This window comes from Arvicola amphibius, chromosome 12 (assembly GCF_903992535.2).
Source record: "Arvicola amphibius chromosome 12, mArvAmp1.2, whole genome shotgun sequence".
NCBI lineage: Eukaryota > Metazoa > Chordata > Mammalia > Rodentia > Cricetidae > Arvicola > Arvicola amphibius.
This window is the reverse complement of record NC_052058.2, coordinates 163,928-188,670: the sequence shown is the minus strand read 5'-3', so window position 1 is coordinate 188,670 and position 24,743 is coordinate 163,928. Positions and strand designations below refer to the sequence as shown.

The 24,743-nt window shown below is 36.4% G+C and overlaps 1 protein-coding gene across 1 annotated transcript in view; it reads right to left on the bottom strand.

Moving 5' to 3' along the window:
* Nucleotides 1-12,729: 12,729 nt before the first annotated feature.
* The window catches only part of Cr2 (complement C3d receptor 2), a 30,809-nt gene continuing 18,795 nt past the window's right edge, over nucleotides 12,730-24,743 (bottom strand). Inside the window, exons 18-25 of the mRNA XM_038348624.1 lie at nucleotides 23,690-23,771; nucleotides 23,313-23,395; nucleotides 22,459-22,851; nucleotides 20,897-21,082; nucleotides 15,890-16,075; nucleotides 15,260-15,286; nucleotides 14,534-14,606; nucleotides 12,730-12,823 (exon numbers count right to left, since the gene is read on the bottom strand). Coding sequence (XP_038204552.1) covers nucleotides 12,730-12,823; nucleotides 14,534-14,606; nucleotides 15,260-15,286; nucleotides 15,890-16,075; nucleotides 20,897-21,082; nucleotides 22,459-22,851; nucleotides 23,313-23,395; nucleotides 23,690-23,771 — 1,124 coding nt within the window. The remainder of the gene's footprint in view (nucleotides 12,824-14,533; nucleotides 14,607-15,259; nucleotides 15,287-15,889; nucleotides 16,076-20,896; nucleotides 21,083-22,458; nucleotides 22,852-23,312; nucleotides 23,396-23,689; nucleotides 23,772-24,743) is intronic.

Sequence of the window (24,743 nt, the reverse complement as noted above, 5' to 3'; positions counted from 1 at the left end):
TAGGCACACACACACACACACACACACACACACACACACACAGGTACATTATCTGAGGGGCTAAGCTTAATTCTTTATTTTATTCTGCTGCTTGTTACATACATTATTTTTCTTATTCCTTTTATACCATCCAAGACAAAAGCCTCTATATAAGAAGGAAATTACCTTACAACCACAAGTTGTGTATTTTACAAAAACAAATTAAAATCTTTATGCAGGAAGAAGTCATATTATGATCACAAGTTATATGTTTTTCTTAGAAGCCCACAAGTACTTAAATACTTTCCTTTGTATTAATTTCCCCACCATAACATCTTCACCTCAAAGCAATGACTCCTTTATTATTGACTAAGATTTTGTTTATTTTTGATTTTTTGAGGCAGAGTTTCTCTGTGTAACAATCATGGCAGTCTGGGCAGTTTCTCTGCAAATCAGGCTGGCCTTGAACTTGCATATATCCATAGGCTTTTGCCTTCTGAGTACTGCGATTAAATACTTGCACTGTCATAATTAACAAATTTTTAAGCAAGCAAAGTATATTTCAGCCATTTCCTTTTGAACTGGCAGGCAGTTGTTTGCAGTTTCAGTGTAGCAGATTCCTATCTTACTTCTACTCTACAAAAAGAAGTTTAGACATGTGGTCAGCTAATCATCTATTTTGCTTTATACACAATAGGGTCATTTAATTTCCTTTCACAATTTTGTTTTTTTTCAAGGTGCATACCAAAGCCTGTGATTAATTATGTAAGAGCTACTTGACCAAGGATCTCAGGCTAACCTTGGGTGCAGAGACATAATTGTTTTCTTTGATCAAAAGCCTGTTTTTTTACAGGCAGAATCCATGGGTCTACAATGAATAAAACTTCTTGCTTTTATTTTCTATCCACTGTAGATCTCACATCTAATAGAGGGGAAGGTGACTTTTAGCCTACTTTAGCTTTTTTGTATCTCTTATTGGAGCAAGTGGCAGAATAACCTAAACTATTTTCCTATACATCTTTATTTTCTTAACCCTTTGTATCTTAGGCTGACTCAGAAAGTTCAATTAAATCATTGATTCGAGTAAGCATTATAGCTCTTATAAAAATCATCTTCATTATGATCTGTAAGTAAATTGCCCAGTGAGGAGTGGGATTTTCCCATGAAACAATCACATTATACTAGACACAGTGGGACCCTTTCACATAGTAATCACACCATGCCAAATACAGCAGGAACAAGACAGCAACAATCAAGAGGAAGCACAGCAGAAGCAAGGAGCATTGTAAAAACAATACTCCCAGGGCTTTGCCTCTCCAGGCTGAATCCATCTTAGCTTTGTTATCAGGTGGGTTGTATTCCATAAGCTCCGTTGCTGACTGCAGCTCCTCTGACGTGGCCACCGACACTCTGGAAAGAGCAGCCAGTACTCCTACCCAGTAAGCCATTTTGAAGCAACGCTAGCCCACATGAGCCTGGCACTGGCAAGCCTTGTCTTTCTCCCCCATTCCTTCTGCCTTGCTAAAAAAAATGTTAGATAACATTCCTAAAACAATTCCCTTATTTGGCCACTTCCTCCTCTTTAGGTTGACCACCAAAGTCCAGCAATCAACAAAAAAATAAAAAGAAAAATCTTGAGTTTTGTAGGCAAATGGATAGAGCTAGAAAACATCATTTTGAGTGAGGTAACCCAGATACAGAAAGACAATTGTCACGTGTACTCACTCATAAGTGGTTTTTAAACATAAAGCAAAGAAAACCAGCCAACAAATCATAATCCCAGAGAACCTAGACAACTATGAGGACCCTAAGAGAGACATACATTGATCTAATAATCTACATGGGAAGCAGAAAAAGACAAGAACTCCTGAGTAAATTTGGAGCATGGGGATCATTGGAGAGGGTAGAAAGGAATGAGGGAGAAAGGGAGAGGAGCAGAGAAAAATATATAGCTCAACAAAAGCAATAAAAAAGAAAAGAGTATAAATATCTAGTCTTCCAACTGCCATTAGAGACCCAAGAGGGATAAAATATTACCTGAGTAAACTAGAAGTGCAGAGCAAACAACTTTCAAAACTATAGAAATGACAGATACAGCTCGTTACCTAGACAATCACTTAAGTTTCCCCTGAAACACTGGAGCACTAATCTTTGGCCTACAGGCCTAGACTATCTGACAGGCTTTTCTGTGAAGCAGGAACTTTGAAGGGCTATCCTGACTTTCTTGGCAAAATTTGACAGTTGCCTTCCTTTCTGTCCTGCTTGTCTAATTTGGACAGCACAGTCAGCAGGTGAGAACAGGGCAGTTTCTTGCCAAGTGACTGACTTTGCCACACTGAGAGTAGGCTCCATATGGACGTTCTTCTATGTCCATCATCTTCTCTGGAATAGACTGGTGCTGCTGGAGCAGACATGGATCACTGTCATGAAAAGCCATTGTTATTAAAACACCTTAAGTGTCATATTCTGTAGATCTCTGAAATGTTCGAAGGTCGCCCATCTATCTAAAACATATCTGTTTGACCTTGAAAACATACCTAACATGATTACTAGTTTGTTATAAATGACTAACTACTAACCTGCATTTCTTAATTATCTTAAATAGTTTGTAATGACAAATTTCAAGGACTAGAACTTTACATTTCTAAATGAGCTGCATAGGTATAACCTTAACTAGAGAAGAAACATATATATACTACGGTCTAGCAAAAATAACCTTCAACATGTGTCAGTATAAAAATACCTTAAACATAGTAGAAACATACATAAAGTATGTTATAACAAAAATAACCTTAAATTTTATTAATACACAAAAATCCATACCATGTAAAATATTTGAGACTAGTGGTTATTTTTTAGTTTAAAAGTAGATTTAATAATGTACCCTTTTATCCTACCATTCCTATGTTTCCCTGTTTTCTTTTCAGAAAGACATCTCTGAATCTTCCCTTCTTTGCTTAGTTTTTTCCTTGACCATGACCAGTAACAACTTAGAACCAACTTCCCTAAATGGTGACAAACATTCTTAAGCTGCTGAAACACCAAATCTTACCCAATCCATCTTTTGGGAATGTGGGCATCATGTTCTTTTTTTTTCTTTTTTTGAATTTATTTATTAAGCATTTCCACCTCCTCCCATCTTCCCATTTCCCTCCCACTGCCCCCCTCCCCCTCCCCCTCGCTCTCCAGTCCTAAGAGAAGTCAGGGTGCCCTGCCCTGTGGGAAGTCTAAGGCCCTCCCACCTCCATCCAGGTCTAGGAAGGTGTGCATCCAAACAGACTAGGCTCCCATAAAGCCAGTACATGCAGTAGAATGAAAACCCGGTGTCATTATCATTGGCTTCTCAGTCCGCCCTCATTATCAGCCACATTCAGAGAGTCCGGTTTGATCACATGCTCATTCAGTCCCAGGGCAATTATGTTCTTAAAATGTTCTTAAAATTACTGCCTGTTATCTGGGGGTGACAGTATCTTTAGGGGCCCCCGAGAAAATTGAAATAATGGTCAAGTCCTGGGAGCCCTTGCTCTGTCCAGTTTCAATGTGCTAAGAAAATGTAGAGCTTACCTGAAGTCCTGATTGGAGTAGTCTTTGAGGCTGGACCATCTTAGCTAACTGCTTTTTAAGTTGTCATGAGCAGTTTGTAGTCCAAAGCTGATCTTTTGGTGGTGTTCTGTCAGTTTACAGGCTTTATCAAAGTTCGGGCGGGGGGGGGGGGTGGGATTTGCTCTTACAGGGCCCCATAATCTTCTTGAAGACCTCAAATGTTAATGCCAGGAGTGGTCACAATTCACTGCAGAAATCTTAAACATTTCAAATTTAATATACATCCAATCTCTGAGAAGTTAAAGGACCACAATCTGTTAAATACACATGCTTAATTCCTAGTTACCTGCTTCAGACTCAAACCCAAACACATGTACAGGAAGTTAGGTGAAGCTTATTTCTAGAATTAATGAGTAATTTATTATGATCACCAATATCATGGCAGAAAGCTTATGTATATAGTAATATTATAAATGTTGAGATAATATTTTTGCTTTAAGAAAAAAATTAAAGAATCAAATGGAAACCAAAGGATTATGAGATTAGTGCACTAGACTATTTGTTTTGTTTTGTTTTTTCTTCTATCCCATACCAGGTAACTCTTCTGACATGAGACAGAGATTTTGGATTCTTTAAGAAGCATGCTTGAGTTTAGGAAAAAGAGAGTCACACTCAAAGCCAGTTTTAATTTTTAACTGAATTGGGACCACAAAAAGACTATTTGCTTTATATGTCTGTAGAGAACAACAAAAACAAACATTTGGGAAGATTTGTGAAATTCTATTCGGTTGGAGGTGTACTATACCATTAGGCCAATTTATACTTTTTCTTGGGACACTTTCTCTTCAAAATTTCTTTTCAGGAGCAATTTGTAATCCCCAACAAAGCAAAATTCTTTTTACTTCATTATACATTTTTTCTAAGGTATCTGAGTCTGAAGCAGCTAGTAATGTGTCGTCCATATTATATATTATAAATTAAATAATATATAAATATACATATAAATTTAAATTGTAGATTGGGGAAACTGTTTACAAATTATTTTCTAATGGCTGTTGTACAAAATATTTGACACAAGGTGGGGCTGTTTAACTTGCCTTGAGGTAAGACCCTCCACTGACATCTAAGAGGTTGAGATTTACTGTAAGGGGCACTGTTTTTTGTTTGTTTTGTTTTATAAGAAGGAAAATTTTTTCTATCCTGTTTTTGTAAAGGTATAGTAAAAAAAAAAGCAGTCCTTTAAGTCAATAACTATAATAGACCATCCTTAGTTAATAAGGAAGACAAGGAAATTTCAGGCTGTAAAGAGTCCATTGGCAGGATCACCTTACTTGCAGATCTGTTATCATTCTCCGTTTTCAGAATTTTTAAAATGACAAATATAGGAGAATTCCAAGGAATGAGCAATTGTTCAATATATTGAGATTTAGCTGCTCCTGGGCCAATTGTTATAGTGCCTGTAATTTTTCTAATGTCAAAGGCCATTGTTCCACCCACACAGGCTTGTCAGTTAATCATTTTAAAGATAGGGCTGTTGGTACTATTGAAAGACCAACAGCTATTTTGTCTTGTTTATGTACAACTTGAATGGTTGGTGACTGTTCTTGATAACACTTTTGACTAATTCTCTCAGAAGCATTATTTATTTTATGGTTTGTTTCTGAGGTTGGAGGAATGTTAATCTGTGTTTTCCTCTGCTGCAAAAAAACCACATCCCCATAAATTAATTGTTCTGTTAGCCACATATGGCTTTAATTTCCTTAGCTGTCCTTCTGGTACTATACAGTTGACTCATCTTGTACTTTGTTTTACTTGAGATAAATTCCTAATCTCTAGAAGCTGATTATTTATCTCAGAAAGATGCCAATCTGGATGCCAAAATTTTGGTGAAATTATTGTTATATCTTTTCCTATGTTTAACAAACATTCTATTACAACGTCATTTATTTGTATTTTTAGCAAAGGTCTTTGATCATTTATAGAAGTCCGCCAAAATACTTACTATATGATCTCTCCTAATTTTTTTGTTTTATCTAATGAAGCTTTTTTGTCCTTGATCACATCCAAAGCAGTATGGCTTTTAACAACAGGAATTAAGTCTTTTAATTGCTTTGTGGATGCATTTTTCCAATGATGAAGGAATGATTGAACCAAATTTGATATTGGGGCCTGTGGGAGGTCCCCCAAGGTATTTTCCAATGCAAAGGCTTATTATGCACCCCATCTGACACTGTGTAGCATGAAGATGGGAATCAGGGAGTTTTGTGGTCACAAATGAGGATATTGTAGCATGAACAGGGATCATGAGTACCTTTCCAACTTACCTTTCTTGTCCCTTGTTGATCTGCAGGTCAGTCTTTGCCACACCTTCTGCATACACCATAAGTCTTGGGTTTTCTATTTGTATTATCTCTAGAAAAAAACATTGTTTCTAGGAATGCCTTGCCTTCAATCCCTTTTCAGATGGCTTTGTTGATCACAATTAAAACATCTGACATTTTGATTTCTCTTAAAATTTTTAGAAATCACTTCTACCAAGAAAGCATCATACGTTTGAGATTCAATATCAGTTAAATTTCTACTCCATTCATCTATTGGTGCTGCTCTTGCCTTTAAGACCTAATCACCTTTTGCTGAATTAGTGTTTTCAAAAGCCAAATATTCTATTAATATTTGTCTGAAATATGTATCTGATACTATTCTATTTATAGCTGAAGTCAATCTTTGAAGAAAATTCAGTAAAGGCTTCTTGGGTTCTTGTATAATTTTAGTAAATGACTAAGATCTCATTCCTGATTCTTCAACCTTGTCCCAAGCATTCAAAGCTTCTAGATATAGACATAGGGCCAAGGTGTCATCATCAAAACCAAACTGTCCTTGCAAATCAACATATTGATCTTCACCAAGAAACTAGTCTTGGGAAATACCAATACCTCTAGCCCTATTTCATGGCTCTATGACCCTAGTTTCTTCTCTCCACCACCTTCTCTATTGTAACTGAGGACCAGTTACCAATATTGACTGAAGCTAAATCTTTTCAATCTTGGGAAATAATTCTATTCTGAGTTGCCTATAAATTTAATATCTGTTTCACATGAGGTAAATACATACCATATGAACTATTGCTTTCTTAAATCTCCTCAAATCTAGCATTTCTTATAGGATTCCATTTAACTTCTGCATAACACTAGAATTGCCTATCATCTGCTGGTCATTCTTGTATAGTAATTGGATAAACTAAAGTTGGTTTTCTAATAATCTTGGGCTGCTACCCTTCAGTTTCATCATGCAGTGGTGCAGTAGGTTGTGATCTAAATTCCTCTGTCTATGTCTGAATATTTTCTTATTTTCACGAGTAGGACTTTCTAAGCTTTGTATCTTATCAATAATAAGACTTTCTAAAGCTTATCAGTCAATTTTTATACCTGGCATAGTTATCAACCTCCTTTTTTAGGATAAAATATGAATTACCAAATTGACAGTAATCATAACTGAACTTATGCCAATCTCAGCTAAGTCAGTTAACCCTTCATTTATTTTTTTTCCATTTTCAAACCATCCATTTTGGTACTATATAGAGTCCTAATTCCCTTCATGGTGAGATTTCCCGTTCTTACTGAGGGAAAAACTTTTTTTTGGACTTCCCAGGTGTCTTACCAAATCTGCTGATTTCACAGTTTGTTCATAGCAGCAGTGGCTGGCAGGCAGCCTCGGCACCGGGTGTATGGGCAGCAGGGACATGACCAGAGACAAGAGTGTGGTTGACCCTGGCAGGAGGGTGCCTGGATGACATAGCAGGCCATGAGCTTCTGTTTCCCATGTGTACATGTGGAGGATTAGCAGTAGCAGAAGCCTGAATGGGTATTGTAGCAGGAATGGGTGTCACATGGTTGGTGCCTGCTGTGTCCAGGGAACACAGTGGAGTCGTGAAGGGCAAAGCCCCCAACCTTCGGAGAGAGCTTGGCAGTAGGGGGAGGTGGGAGAAGCCACCAAAGCATTGGCTGTGGCTGTGATGGGGAGAAGTGGATCTTGTGGCACACATTTAATGCCAGATGTTGTATTTATCTAAGTTCTATTGCCAATAAAAACTCGGGAGTCAGTTACTGGGATGAAAACATGATAAAAGAAAGAAGTGGCAGAGGAGCAACCAGTTATCTTCTCTCTACAATTTCCAGGTGAAAAAGATGGCAAAATCTCTGAGTCCCTCTTACACCTTCCTGTGTGTCTTCTTTATCCATATTTCTGGCTTCTCTATGATTAATTCTGGTCAGCTAGTTGCTGGCTCTGCCTCCTGATTCAAGGTTAGCTAAATTAACACAGTCTCAGGGTGTCACAGTGTGGTCAAATATCCTGCAACAGATCAATAAAGGAATTCCCTTGGTGTAGAAGATCCTTTTCTCTTTGTTGCTTTCATTGGTTAATGAATAAAGAAACTGCCTTGGTCTTTTGATAGGGCAGAACTTAGGTAGGCTTGCTTCCTCAGGCCCACTCCTGTGGAATTTGTTGCCTCAGGCCAGCTCCCGCCCAAGGTGCAGTTTGTTGCCTTGGACCTACTTTGGCCTAGGTTACCCCCTCCACGTGATTTTTATAGCCAGAGTTATAACTGCCTCTTTTACACACACATGCATACACACACACACTAAATAGAACACCTCCTCTAGGAGAAGATGAGGTAGAAAACTGGTTACTGATGGGAAGGTTTTTGTTGTTGCTGTTGTTTTTCTCAATAGTCTAAAGGTTAGATCTAAGGAATAGTGGAAAAATACAGTGGGTGGAGGAAACTTGTTCCATGGATATTATGTAAGTCGGGTATGAGGGAGCTAAATTTATAGATTGAGGCATTGGCTAAAATAACCAAATGGTGTGTTCCAGAATCAATTACTATTAAATTATAAACTCTAAGACGCTAGAATTGTGCATATTATTTAGGAAATCACTGACTTCAGAAAGACAAATCATTTAAGATTTTTAAAAATACACTTTATTTGAATAGTGAATATATTACTACTAAATGGCCTTTCATAAAAAGCTGAAGCTTATGAGAAAACTGCTAAAAAATAACCAAATTTTGAATAAAAACTCAGCTTTATATAGTTCCCCAAATTTTGTGAAAATTGGAATTACAGAATGATTGTGAATAGGCAACAAATACACACTATTGTGAGAAAAACATTAACCGAAGTAAGTATGCTTAGCCAAATCAGAGGAGGAAGTTTCTATTAAAGTCAGAATTTCCAGTTAGGTGTGCTCATCACAACTGCAGGAAGTACTTCAGATTCAAGAATATCCAACCTTTTGGTTTTTCCAACATGTGTCGTCATCTAAAAAGTTCCTACTTGAGAACTATACAACTAAATTACAGAATAAATGTTACAAAAGGAAATTCCATAATATTTTAAGTAAGTTTTTGATTTTGTGTTCGACTATATTCATAGGCATCCTGGGCTTCTTTTGGCCCACAGGCCACAGTTTGGGCATCCCTGGTAGATGTTGAAAGCTCCATTGATTGTAGTCCAAAGCATACGGTAACAGTGTGAAGGCTGCTTTAAAAATGATGTGGCTACATATAAGAATTCATTGTTTTTTTGTTTTTTTTTTTTTGAGACAGGGGTTCTTTTTGTAACAGTTCTAGCTGCCCTGGATCTAGCTCTTATAGACCAGACAGGCCTCCAACTCACCGAGATCTGCCTGCCTCTGCCTCCTTAATGCTGGGATTAAAGGTGTGTGCCACCACTGCCTGTAAGAATTAGTTTTCTTTTCTTTTCTTTTTTTCCAAGATAGGGTTTCTCTGTACCTTTGGAGCCTGTCCTGATACTAGCTCTTGTAGACCAGGCTGGCCTCGAACTCACAGAGTAGTTTTCTTTAATAAGCTTATTATTACAGTGTCATTTCCATTTCTATATCCATAGCCTGGCTTCAGTCCAATCACTAATAAAATTCCATAGAGTAGGCCTCACTGCAAGATGGCTGTGAACCATCTTTAACATCAAGCAAGCATTCTCTGTTTTGCTTAAGAATAAATTGCATATACAAAAAGTTACAATTTATTGTATCAGTTCACTGATGCTACAACCACTCAGAGATTTACTAATACTCAAATGCTTTCTTTCTTATCGGTGTTCAATGCAATTTCAAGCTACAAGACACAGACACATAATTTCTATGTAGGTAACAATGTGAATAATATAACTCAAGTTTAAATAACATGACTAGAGCATCAATATTCTCTCTATTTGACAACTAAAACCATTAATAAATTAGATGGTATTATTATATTAGGAAGCACTTTAAGTAATATGAACTGGAACAATAACTATATTTTATGCTGATAAATACAAATAAAATAAAAATTAATGTCTATGCAACAAATATATAAAAGCTTTTGTTTGGGTACCTTGTTTTGAGTTTGGGATCCCTCTGATACAATGTTCCCTTTCTCCTACTTTCTTTTGCTAAGACTCACCAGGAGCAAGTAACATTTTCATTGTCAAATACTACAATAACTTTTCTGTACTTTGCCAATGACATTTATTCTTATTCTATGATATATATGTCTTTTGTCCTAATAAAGTAAGCTAAAGAGGACAGAGGGTAAGGTGTCTGTCAAATATATGGGAATCCGTTTAAAGTCACAATTGGCCCTAAATTTTTTTTAAAAAGAATTTATGCATATCTGTGTGCCTGAGTGTATATATGTGCACCACATATGTGCAAAAGCTCACAGAAGTCAATAGAAAGCATCAGATCTTCTGGAACTGAAGTTGCAGATGGTTCTGAGCTACCATGTAGTTCTGGGTATTAAACGTGGGTCTCTGCAAGAGCAAAAAGTGCTTTTAACCTCTGAATCATTCATTGTTCCAGACCCTGCTTCTAAATTCTTTGGCCAAGAGAATATTTTAGCTTTAGTTTTTTTCATCGGGACTATTACTTCAGCTTGGTATCATCTTTCTTCTTTATTTATACAAAAAAGTCTTGTCAATTACATTAACAAATTTTGTGCTGCTAATCCAATGGTTCGTTTTCATTTCTTGTCATTTTTGAGCTATTAATCTTTCAAAATGATTGTGAGGCCTGAGTGAGATATGGTATCAAATACTCAGCAAAACATACCTTCTAATGTCACCAGTTTTTTTTCTGTGATCTTTGGTAGATTATAAATAGTGCTTGTTCACCTTTCTGAAATTTTCATCATTCAGTTTTCTACTTCCAGGTCACTTCAATATTTTATCCTTTCTCTTAATATCTAACATCTCCTTCAGTCTTATTTTCATCCAACCAGTTCACTTCCTAGTCACTGCAAACTATCACATTAAAGGAGAGTGCATGTGCATTTGCCATTATATTGTATGGGAGCATCTTCTTTGTTTCTGTTGTTATAGCTTCCATTTTATTTTATTAGTAAGTCTTTATTTCTGAGAAACTCCTCCACTAAAATTCTGGCTCAGAAACCCTTTTTTTCTGCCTTGCTTTCATTTATTTTTCTATTAGGTTTTCTTGATCATCTTATAGGAACTGTGGGATAGATATATATATTAATTATTTAAAAGTCTTTCTCATATAGCTATTTTTCTATGATTATCTGATCCATTACAGAAGCACTCCTAGATATAGCACATCTACCTATAGTTTGTTCTTCAATTTCTGTTCTTTCATTTTCTCTTAAGATTAACCCAACTTCTTTCTCCTTTATTTCTACTAAAACTATTTTTAGCAGGTTCACCAACAAATTTTGTGCTGTTAAATCCACTGGTAAATTTTCATTGATTGTCATTTTTAAGCTGTCAATAGCAACTTCCCTCTTCCCTAAGCTCTCTGTACCTCTGCACAGCACACTTGAGGGTGGCTCTCTCTTTTGCAGCCTCTTTTCCTTATTTTAAGCCATAAAGTTCGGTTCTTGGAATTTTTCTCTTCTGTGGTCTCTTTGAACTTCATGATGATCTGTCTCAGTCTCTTTATTTATGTATGCATTTGAATGTTCAGTATTATCTGTGATGCTTGAGATGTGAATTTTTCAACGGCCTTCTTGATACTTTTATTTGATTATTTATGAGATATCTCACATTTAACGCCCCCAAAGCAGAGCTGTTTTCTCCTCAGTCTGCTCATCACATTCTGAATCAACTTAATAGCAACTTTATCACTCCAGTGGCTTAGGCCCCAAATTCCTGGCATCATGATCAATACCTTTCTTCATCCTTTAAATCCAGACACAAAACATTGTTTAAGCTCCCTTCCTATTATCTTAAAAATGCATGCAGTATATGGCCTCTTCTTGCCAGATTGTTGTTCCTTGCCTGGATTGTTGTATCAACCTTTTTGTTGATTCCCTTCTTCTACCCTTAACTTTATATAGCGTCTTCTTAATCCAGTAATTAAGGTGATTATGTAATTATTCTGCTTAAAACTCAGGTGTGCTTCCCATCTCAAAATAAAAACTTACTACAATGACCTAGCCCACCCTATCTAATCATCCAGCTCCTTCAACAGTACCTCTCTGAGTATGTATTTCCTATTTGATCAATTCACTTTAGGCCACACAAACCACCTTGTTATGCCAACACAGCAAGTCCTCTTAGTCTTTGAACTTGCTCTTTACAAAGAGGATTCTTTGCATCCTCTTCTTCTATGTACTTACTTGGCTGACTCACTACTTTCTTCAGTCTTTGAACAAATGCCATTTTCTTAGTGAATACTTTCTATGTAATCACTTTCATTTATCTGTCTTCTTTCCCTGTTTAATTCTCTTTAATGATACTTACTTTATTCTTATCCCCCCTTTTGAGACAGGGCCTCATCCAGCCAACCCTACCCTCAAATTCACAATGTGGTTGAGACCAGGATTAAATTCCCGATCTTTCTTCTATTTCCCAAGTTCTAGAATCATAAGCATGCACTACCATATCTGACTTTATTTCATTCTTAAGCATTTTAAATTATTCTTAATAATTTTATTAATCACATTTGTTACATATTTACTTAATAGACAGTTTTTAAACTAAGACCTCAGTTAGCAATATGAAGTAGGTAAGTAAATAATATTGTACATGAATATTAAAGACTGATACAAACAATATTTACTTAAGACCATGTTTAGGAAAGACTTGAGAAAATAGTATAGCAAATCTTGATATATATATATATATATATATATATATATATATATATGTAATGTATTTCAGTTTCATTATATACCAACTTGTCATTTTATCAGCTTGCTGGGTTGTATGGATCAACAGAATATACTTCTCGTGTTTCTAAATGGAAAGTTTCTTCTTTAGGCCTTGTCTTTGTAGAATAATTGCTAAAAGAGAAACATAAGAAAAAGCTGTCAAATCTTTATTAATTAACTGTGATTATGGTAAGAATTCATTAGCTGTCTGCTTTCTATCATCCCAGAAAATTGTATTTTCATGTGTGATTTCATCTCATTTTCTTAGATATCAAAAACCATAGGCTCCCATTTTAAGGGCACATAAAAATAATTTACTAGTTTGGTAATTATTCAAGTTAGAATCTATAATGTTATCACTAGAGTTAAATGCTTTGTGGTATAGAGGGTAGACTTCTCCACAGGAACTTAAAAGATACACAATACACATCTTAATTTGTAAAAATCAAATTAAATTTATAAAATAACACATAAAAGTCAAATAAACAAACATCCAGTGATAACACTTGAAGATATTTTGAAATTATCTGTTTAATGGTTTTCTTGTATTCTTTTCTTTATTTTGTAAACTTTCATATAACCTTTTGTCTAACTTCCTTTAGTTTATATAAAGCTTTTTAATAATTATTGTATTTCTAAAATATAAAAGTAAGTATATTGGTTCTAAAATTAAATGATTTATGTAGGAAATACAGTATTTATTCTTTTATACTACCATTGATGTCTTTAAAGCCCAAATGTTAAAGAATGCCAGTGATTTTCTGAGAATATATCAAGTGTTGCTGTGTCTAGCATTCATACACATGATTTTGTAAAAAGTTTGAAAGTGATGCTAGAGAAATAGGAGGCATATGAAGAGATAATGATCATGTCTGTTCACTTGTAGTACAGTAACTATTGATTGCCTCCTTATATTAGCACCATGCTACTACCAGGACATAGACTAGAGAAATAGGAGGCATATGAAGAGATAATGATCATGTCTGTTCATTTGTAGTATAGTAACTATTGATTGCCTCCTTATATTAGCACCATGCTACTACCAGGACATAGACTAGAGAAATAGGAGGCATATGAAGAGATAATGATCATGTCTGTTCATTTGTAGTATAGTAACTATTGATTGCCTCCTTATATTAGCACCATGCTACTACCAGGACATAGACTTTGACGTTAAGGTCATTGTCTGGTAAAAGAGGACAAACTTGCAACTCAAGAAGTACCATGATGTTACCATAGTTAATTATATTTGGTGAGGACACAAAGCAATGATTAATGTCTAATAGTTTTATTTGAATAGTTAAAAAACCCAAAGGTAAAAACAAAGAGAGGAATATGTTCTAGGTAGAATGAAGTGTTTGATAATGGACAAGAGCCTTGGCTTTCCACTGTGGACTTTGAGAACATCCATATAATTGGGTATGACTAGAAATAATGTATGTGACAGTAAAGATGGCATAGGTTTAGATACAGACATGACATAAAAGCCCTCTGACCCTTGAATCTTGTGGAAACTACAGAAAATTGGTATATGTAAAGGATATCTTTCATAAAGCATGTACATCAGGTAACTGAGTATGTTTTGTGTATGTAATTTTTGTGCATGCTAGTTATCAGGAAAGATACTCAGAGAAAAATTTACCAAGTATCAGGTAACTTAGAGCTGGGGAAGCTTAAGTCATGCTAGCCCAAACATTATAACACACACACACACACACACACACACACACACACACACAGAGACACACACAGACACCAGTTCATATAAGCTGTGTTTTTAAAATTGGAGACAAAAATCCAAAAGCTGTAGTACTTATTGGTCAAACATTCATTTGGACTTACCGTTCTTTATGTTTTAACATCATACAGAAGATGACACCAACCAAAATAATAACTACTGAACCTGCAGAAACACCTGAAGGGAAAAAATAAACATTTAATGCCAGAAAAAAAATGACTTACATTGCTAGAGCTGTTTGTAGGGCTTACTTCTAGTGGTACAGAAGTTGTTAATGTGATTTTTTAGTACATTTTTCTTAACCATAAACTCTAAATTACTGAATAATCATGATTGAGCTTTAAGTTTTTCTAGTTGTATCTAGTTGATGTTTGTCTGCAGCACATGGACCACAGGACTCCAGTCAACTTTCCATCATGTTTTCTCTATTCTTTTTCAGTTTCATAGGTAAACAATCTTGTCCTTAGAGTGTAATTAGGAACAAAGGATAGGATACCAGAGTCCCATGATTTTGCATAGCAACATTTGACCCTTCATTGTGAAGTATACTTTGATGTAGCAGAATAAAATTACTTATTTCAATTGTACCAAATATCAAGAGCAAAAGAAAAGAGACTTTCAATTTAAAAATCTTGAAAACACTTTCAACTCTAACTTAAGTGGACATTTTATAATGTACCAAGAATATTAAAATACCTTTAAAACATGAAAGAACATTAGACCCAGTGAATTAAAATTAAACATATTAATGTGTAGAATGTAGAACATCTAATTATATATATATATAAGAAATTATAAAAACTCTTCTCCAAATATTTAAGAGAACTCACCACAAATAAGAGGCATAGTTGATGACCCTAAAGAGAAATAAAAAAATGAAACATCAGCTAGCAGTACAAGTCAATGTCATCTAGGGACCATTACATCTGGCAATGTCCCAGAAGCCGATACTCAGATCCCATTTTGTCTACTTAGGATATAGATATTGGTTCCACAAGTTATTATTACTCTTCTAGTATGTTAAAATTAAATGGATATCGTCCACTTTAATCAGTTAAGTTGTGGGAGTTTATCAGTACACTCAGCTTTATAGTCAGTGATTTTTGAGATCAAATGAAAATACAAACTGTTATAACAGACTAGCTGACATTTTGGAAGTCTTGACTTTTTGGAAGTCTTCTCAAGTTGGTAAGTACTTAAAAATCAGCAAAGAGAGAAGTATCACAGAAGTTTCTTTCAAATAGAAGGCTAGGAGTTTGACATGTTTGCTCCTTTTAGAGTATTGATGTGATATGTCCTATCCTCATCTACACTTTTATTTATATTGACTATTGCCTTTCAGACAATCTGTTCACATCACTGTTCATTATGTCAAAGCCCTGTGAGTTTCCTACACTGATAGATACTCCACTCCCCTCCTTCACAGGCCGTATAAATAGTGGTGTGACACTTGCACTTACGGTATTTGCAGATAGCCAGGGGAGGATTCCACTGGTGGTCATCTTGGCACTGGCTCTGAGGACTTCCCTCCAAGGTATACCCATCTTCACATTCCAAAGTCACAGTAGCTCCATACCGGTACATTTTCCCAAGTTGGAGTCCCTTCTGGATTCCATTTGTACCCTCAGGAAAGCTACAGTTTACCTCTGCAATTAAAAAAAAAATCTTACTAATACATAGCCATGATTTGTCCTTTACCAAGAAAGTAGAAACTGTCCTTACTAGAAAGGTTATGAAATCAACTTACTTCATTATCAGTAAGCAAAGTTTCAGTGGATAGCATAAGCCAATACTCTGGGCAGTTATTGCTAAGCATTTTTCAACAGCTACCGAGCAATTTAAGCTGTGCTGTTTTTTGTTTGTCTGTCTAGGTTAACAGTGTTTAAATAATTCTAATGCTTTCTTAAATAAATACTGAGGGTCTCTTAAAGAATTAGAGGAAAAGACAACCAAAAATTTGGAGGAAACTAATACATCTTTTAAAGAATGTCAGGAAATCAGTGTGGCAGTTTCTCAGGAAACTGGAATCAACCTACCTCAAGATCTAGCAATGCCACTCTTGGGAATACACCCAAGAAATGCCCAATCATACTACAAAAGCATTTGTTCAACTATGTTCATAGCAGCATTATTTGTAATAGCCAGAACCTGGAAACAACCTAGATGCCCCTCAATGGAAGAATGGATAAAGAAAGTGTGGAACATAGACACATTAGAGTACTACTCAGCGGTAAAAAACAATGACATCTTGAATTTTGCATGCAAATGGATGGAAATCAAAAACACTATCCTGAATGAGATAACCCAGACCCAAAAAGAATAATATGGTATGTACTCACTCATTAGTGGACTCTAGCCATAAACAAAGGACATTGAGCCTATAGTTCACAAGCCTAGAGAAGCCAAATAATAAGGTGAACCCAAAGAAAAACATATATAGATCCTCCTGGAAATTGGAAGCAGACAAGATTGCTGGGGAAAAGTTGGGAGCATAGGAGTAGAGGTGAAGTGGGGGATAGGGGAGAGGGGGAAAGAGAAGGAAGAAGGGAAGGATTGGGGAGAGCTTGGGGGAGTGGGAGGGAGGAGATGGAGGAAGGGCGGATATATGAGCAGGGAAGAAGATATCTACATTAAGGGAGCCATTTCAGGGGTGGCAAGAGACTTGGCTCTAGAGGGGATCCCAGGTGTCCACGGATGGGGATGTCCCTAGCTAGGTCCTTGGGCAGCAGATGAGAGGGTGCCTGAACTGGCCTTGTCCTATCGTCACACTGATGAATATCTTGAATATCACCATAGAACCTTCATCCAGCAATGGATGGAGATAGAGACAGAGACACACATCAGAGCAATGGACTGAGCTCCCAAGGTCCAGTTGAAGAGCAGAAGGAGGGAGAAGATGAGCAAGGAAGTCAGGACCATGAGGGGTTGGTCCACCCACTGAGACAGTGTGCCTGATCTAATGGGAGCTCACCAAATCCAGCTGGACTGGGACCGAATGAGCATGTGATCAAACTGGATGCTCTGATTGTGGCTGACTGAGAAGCCATTGATAATGGTACTGGGACTTGTTTCTACTGCATGTTCTGGCCTTTTGGGACCCTAGTCTATTTGGATGCACACCTTCCTAGGCCTGGATGGAGGGGGGAGGGCCTTGGACTTCCCACAGGGCAGGGTACCCTGCCCTCTCTTAAGACTGGAGGGGGAGAGAGGAGGGTTAGTGGGAGAGTAGGAGGGGAATAGGAGGAGGAGAGGAAGTGGAAATTTTTGAATGGAAAAATAAATAAAATTGAAAAAAAGAATGTCAGGAAAACCAAAAAGAAAAACCAAACAGTTGATGGAAACAAATATAACTGTTAAAGACCTTAAAATGGAAATAGAAGCAATAGAGAAAATACAAACTGAGGGAATGCTGGAAAAGAGTAAGTGATATAAGTAAGCATCACCAAGAAAATACAAGAGATGGAAGAGAAAATCTCAGGCATTGAAAATCTGATTGAGGAGATAGATTCATTAGTCAAAGGAAATGTTAAATCTAAAAAATTCCTAACACAAAATTTCTAGGAAATCTGGGATACTATGAAAAGACAAAACCTAAGAATAATAGGGATGGAAGAAGGAGAAGAATTTCTGCTCAAAGGCCCAGAAAATATATTCAACAAAATTATAGAAGAAAAATCTCCCAACCTAAAGAAGGATATACCTATAGAGGTACAAAAAATTTACATAACACCAAATAGACTGGACCAAACAAAACATTCCTTCACAATATAATAATCAAAACACTAAACATACAGAATAAAGAAAGAATATTAAAAGTTGTAAAGGAAAAGGGTCAAGTAACATATACAAGCAAACCTGTCAGAATTATGCCTGACTTCTCAATGGGACTCTAAAAGCCAGAACATGGATAGAGTTCCTATAAACTTTAAGAGACCATGGATTCCAGCCCAGACTACTAAACCCAGCAAAACTTTCGAAACCATCCATGGAGAAAACAAGATATTTCATTACAAAAGTTAAATTTAATCAATATCTATCCACAAATCCAGCACTACAGAAGTACTAGAAGGAAAAGTCCAACCCAAAGAAGTTAGCTACACCCACAAATACACAGGCAATAGATAATTCCACATCAACAAAACCCAAAGAAGGGAAAAACACCACCACCACCACCATCAAATAACAGGAATTAGCAAACACTAGTCATTAATTGATGTGGGAAGTCCTTCTGTATATGTGTTGCTTTTATTGGTTAATGAATAAAGAAACTGCTTGTGCCTATGATGGGCAAAATAGAGCTAGGCAGGAAAACTAAACTGAATACTGGGAGAAAAAAGGCAGAGTCAGAGAGATGTCATGTAGCTGCTGAAGGAGAAAGATGTAAGACGCCAGCCAAAACCTTGCCAGTAGGCCACGAGCCTCATGGTAAAACACAAAATAATAGAAATAGGTTAATTTGAGATGTAAAAGTTAATTAATGAAAAGCCTAAGCTAATAGGCCAAGCAGCATTGTAATTAATATATTTTCTGTGTGATTATTTTTTGTGCCTGGGCATCTAGGAACGAATAAGCAGCCTCTTCCTACAATTAATATTAATGAACTCAACTTGCCAATATAAACACACAAGCTAACAGAATGGATATAAAAACATCTTTCTGCTGCATACAAGAAACATACCTCAACTTCAAAGACAAACATTACCTCAGAGTAAAGGGTTGGAAAAGATTTTTCAATTATGCTGACCTAAGAAGCAAGCTGGTGTGGCTATCCTTAAGCATTTTTCAACAACTTAAGTTACTTAGCAACTTAAGCTGCATTGGTTTTTGTTTGTGTGTCTATGTTAACAGTGTTTAAATAATTCTAACGCCTTCTTTAAAAATACTAAGGGGTGAATATTAATTGTTCCAAATCACTGTTCCTTCTTGGTTTCTAGTCTAATTCTTCATACATCCATGCACATTCTCATTTCTTTGATATTTTGAGCACATGAGCTATCAATAGTGTTCAACTTGCAATCGCAGGTGGCCACATTTAGCTGAATAACTGTGAATGTGACCTAACACAAAATCTTACACATATTTAAAATATTATAATTTTTGTGACAATTTTTATAACTTATTTTTAAAGATTTCTTTGTGTGTGTGTTTGTCTTTGTGTGTAGGTGAGTGCATGTGTGTGTAAGAACAGCATGTGTGTGCAGGTGCTTTAGAGACCAGAAAATCCTCTTTTTCTGCATTGGATTCTCTGGATCTGGAGTTATAGGTGGCTGTGAGTCACCCTATGTAAGTGGTAGGTACAGAACTTGGGTCCTGTGGAAGAACAGCTTGACTCTTAACCACTGAGATATCTTTTCCCCCAATCGCATGGTTCTTGAACATGAATTCTGTATATGATTACATCATTTTACAGTATGAAAATTAGAAACATTTGACTTGAATCCTCACTGCTAGTTGTATGACTTTTTGTAAGTCACAGATCTCTCTGAGACATTGAAACCTTATCTGGAAAGCAGGAATAACAATGGTACCACTCTTATGGGTTTCATGAACATTAAATGAGATAATAATGGAAGCAATGCACAGCATCTGTCATAAAGTATAATCCTCAGCAATATTATATATTGACTTATTATTCCTATTTAATACACATTGCTGATAATAATTATTATATGTAAAATTGTTTAAAGAATTGTCTGTATTGTGGGAGAGCTAGTCCCACCCCTCATCTGCCAGTGCAATGGTGGCAGGTACAGGAGAGCTGCCCCAGCACCTTAGGCTGTAGAGTGCGCATTGGAAAACTGGCCCCTCCCTTCTCTGGACAACACACTGCTCTCCTCAGTTGATGGCTTCTGGTGCAGATGTAGGTGGAGAAAGAGTTACCCTCACTTGGGGGGCTGGTCACTAGGAATTTGGCCATACTCGGTGAGTATATAAACAGCACAAAACTGACTTGTATTTTTCTTTTCTTTGTGAAGGGAGTGGTCACAGTGGAGGGGTGCAGACATAAGGAGATTGGGAGGTGAATGCAATCGGGGTGAATGATGTGAGATTCCCAAATAATCAATAGAAAAATTTGCCCATAATCTCACTATAAAATAGGGAAACATAATCAAAAGGAAATTGTGATTTATATTGATTTTATGTCAAATGCCTTCTTACAAAAACTTTAACAATAATTTGATTATAATCTTTGCTTAGTTAGTTAAATTATAAAAATCACTTCAACTTTCCATGTATAAATAATTATTATTTTTCTAAATATTAATTAATTTTTATTAACTAAATAATTTTTCATATAGTTATGCCATTTTCATTTTACGATCTGAGATTAATATATTAATTTATTAAATGCACTCAATTAAATCATAGAATTAATCTCTAACAATTTTAAGATAAAATACTTAACTGAACATATATGTTTGGGACAAATTACTTTCCTAGAAACAACAACAAAGCAGACAAAATACCTTTGCAATAAGGGGCAGGTTGGCTCCAGGTACCCTCATGAGTACAGACAAGCAATGCCTCTCCAGCCAGAAGGTAACCATGGTGACAGCTGTACATGACTGGCATTCCAGGAGAAAAACGAGCTATATTCTCACCAGTATGATTTCCATTGGCAATTGTGGATGGAGAAGGACAACCTAAGAAAGCTTGGAGATCAACAAGGAAAGACTTAATAGGGCAAAGAATAACACTTAAACAACACAATCCCTGAGTAATAGCAACACAGAAAAGCAATGTGAAACCTGCAAATTAATTCTCAAGTTTAGACGAATGTGTGCTTTTCCTCTCTATATCATATATGATTAGGAGAAAAGAGTAGAACACATGATGCTATGGTGCTATATCTTTAACTGTGGTCTACAAATATAATTTACTACTTTATGCTATTCTATTATATTCCCTCAATTGAGCAAGAGTAATGGTTTTTACAGCTAATTGATCTATTATTTTCCCTCTATGTTATAATCAGGCTATTATCTAAGCACCAAACATCCCAATATCAACAAACAGATGCCCAGGAATGGTGAAATCATACTGTTGGGGGCTGTAGACCCCCAGCCCCTGAATTTCCTGTAAACACCTTGTTTCTCCTATGCTTGTAGCTGCTCTGAACAAACAACTTGTTTTCCTTTTGCTTGCAGCTGCACTGAGCATAAGACAGGGGAGTGGTTTCTGGTGACTTTGCAGCACAAAATTCTGAGAGCTAGGACATGGCCATTGGTCAGGGAAGGCACTATATAAACTGCCCTGGAACACAATAAAGTTGGCATTTTTGGGGAATTCAAGGATGACCCATGTCTCTGTCTCCCTCCCTTCCTCCATCCCTCCTTCTTTTCCTCCCTCTCTCCCTCCTTCCCTCCCCGCCTCTCTCTCTCTCTCTCTCTCTCTCTCTCTCCCTCTCTCTCTGTGTGTGTGTGTGTGTGTGTGTGTGTGTGTGTGTGTGTGTGTGTGTGTGTGTGTTTCAATCTCTAGCCCCTTGCCCGGTTTGCGAAATGTACTGTAGCACATAGCACGAAAAGCAGAGTGTGCATTACACCACACTTCTGTGGAGCTTAATTTAATGAGGCTGCACCTGACAATCTCTAATGAGGACAGGCACTAGCAGGAACAAGTTGTCAAATAACAGCTAAAATTATGAGACCATATAGTGGGTTTGAAGGTCAGGTTCATTCTTCAGAACTTCTAACATCCTCTTTCTGGGTGGCACAATAGCCTTAAATATCAAAATTTCAAAATATTTTGTCAAGTATTTGCCAAAAGTTGTGCACACTTTTCCAACTAAATTCATAAGAATGAATAAATTAGAGATTGATCAATATATAAATTAATCATTATAATTTCAGGCACTCTTGCTCTGTACAAAGGAAAGAGAAAAAGGAATCAAGTGAAGAGATAGGAAACAGCAAATCATCTCATAAAACACTAACTGCTATAGCTTTTAGATGCTTTAGGTAGAATGCATACTCAAAAGCCTTTTTTATTTTGTAAAAGATTTCACTTTTAACCAATAAAAATGGCTTACCTTTTCTGATACAAGTTGGTATACCTGGTATCCATGTGTTATTGGTATGACACTTTATCAAGTGACTGCCATTCATGATAAAGCCATGATTGCAGGCAACATGTAGTATGTCATTATGGGAATATGGAGAATGAGTTTTATTGAGTTTGTATCCATGTTTGACTTCTGGATCAGGACAATGAGTTGGAGGAGAAGATTTTAGGCATTTTGGTGGAGGTCCACTCCAAGATCCATGTCCTTTAGGATCATTTCTGCATTGTAAGCTTTTCTCTCCCTGAAGATCAAACCCCTGATCACATTCATAAAAGACTTCATTTCCATATAGGAAGCGCTCTATCATCATTCCCGTATGCTTTCCATTTGCAATTTCTGGTGGAGGTTGACAGAGAATAACTGCAGAAGAGATTTGGAGGATTTGAGTCTTCATTGTAATATAAACACTACACAAGTGCCCTATAATTTATATGAATAGAAAATTATTTAAATTTTGGAAATTAGAACATGAAATTTATGTGCAAATTGATCCCAAAAATTTCAGAAAATAAAATGAAGTATAAAGGAAGAAATATAGCTGTGTTCCTATATTCTAGAAATATCCCACATATTTTTCTATTTAGTAAAATTAGAATACACACACATATTCACATTCATACACATATGGTAAATACTCACGCCAACTTGGCAAATTGCTTCTTAATGCCAGCATTGATCAAGACTAAAAGATTTTTCCATATCTTATACATAGAAAAGAGAAGTATAAACTATTAAAAAGTTGTAAACTTCCTCTTCACTAATTGATTATCCCTTTCTAACTCCCTAATCTATAGTTGGCTTTCCCAATGTCCATAATTTACCTTTACAAACTGCAATCTTTTGGAACCAAGTCCCATTCTCAGCATTTTGACACTTTTCATAAGTATGTCCAGTCAACTGGTACCTAGAAAAAGTTGTTATACCACATTTATTTTCAACATTTTACCTCTGCAACAGAGACTGTACAACTACAGAGGTACTTCTAAATGTCAGCCTTAGCACAAAGAAACTTAAACTCTTGGTCCTCCAAAAGAGAAAACTATTTCCATATAAGAAACTCTTAGCAAAGATCTCTCCATGTCAGAGAAGCAGGCAGGACCTATTGCTAGTTGGACCATTGTGGGTTGAAGCATGAGGAATCCCCACAGGGTTTTACCAAGAGACAATTCTTTCTTAGACTAGACAACTTCATACTCACCCATGTTGACAGGCTCTATTCACTAGTTTTATGTGTGAATCATCTGGAAGCTCATGAAGTTCTCGCACAGGCTCACATCCTTCTGAAGAGACAAAGTTGAGATTGCTTTTTGGTTCCTCATAGCATAAAGAAAAATGACTCAGGAATCAAAATAGCCTTCACCTTATTGGGCAAGACTCTATTGTCCTGAAGGCAGCGGGTGGGTTTGTTTCCCATAACTTGTGGTAAGAGTCACAAGTGTATTGTTCATATAATTCCAGATACAGAGGAACATATTTCTACATGCATATCAACAATGGTGGTGCCCAAGAGTGTGGTGGCCTGGAGAGAGAATTTGCCATATAAACACCAACAACAGCACTCTATTCCAACTGTAAGAACACAACAGCTGGTGCCAATCTGAAACTTTGAAGGCATGATTCAGTAAGTGCTCATCCGTCATAGAATGTTTTCTGTTCTGTGGCTGTACTAGTGATCCTGGATTCATGCTGTAGGAAACAAAGCTGTCTACTGTCTGTCTTTAGGACTGGGAAGTCCTAACTATGATGTGAATGTTCCATTAGTTACTTGGTTGTCTTTTTTTGGTAAAAGGCTTCCTTAAAAGTTCTTCTCATTATATACCCTGAACATGTTCCAAATCCAAGGGTACCCTCATGCAAAGACCACAATACAACACATGTTTAGCTTTCTATGTAATGGAGGAAATATGAAGAAAATTTATATCCCTTTTGCTTTTTTTAAAAAAAAGATTCTTGTTTTGAGTAGGAAATAATAAATAAAACGACAGTGGCTGGAGATGTAGTTTATACTTGCCTAGTTTGTGTAAGGCCCTACATTTGATCTCCAGTTCTTCAATTAAAAAAAAAAGAAGCTGGCTGTGGTGGTGGCATATGCCTTTAATCTCAGCACTCAGGAGGCAGAGGCTCATGGATCTCTGTGACTTCGAGGCCAGCCTGGTCTATAAAGTGAGTTCCAGGACAGCTAGGGCTGTTACACAGAGAAACTCTGTCTTGAGAAAAAAAATTAAAAAACAGAAAAGAAAAATATAAATAAG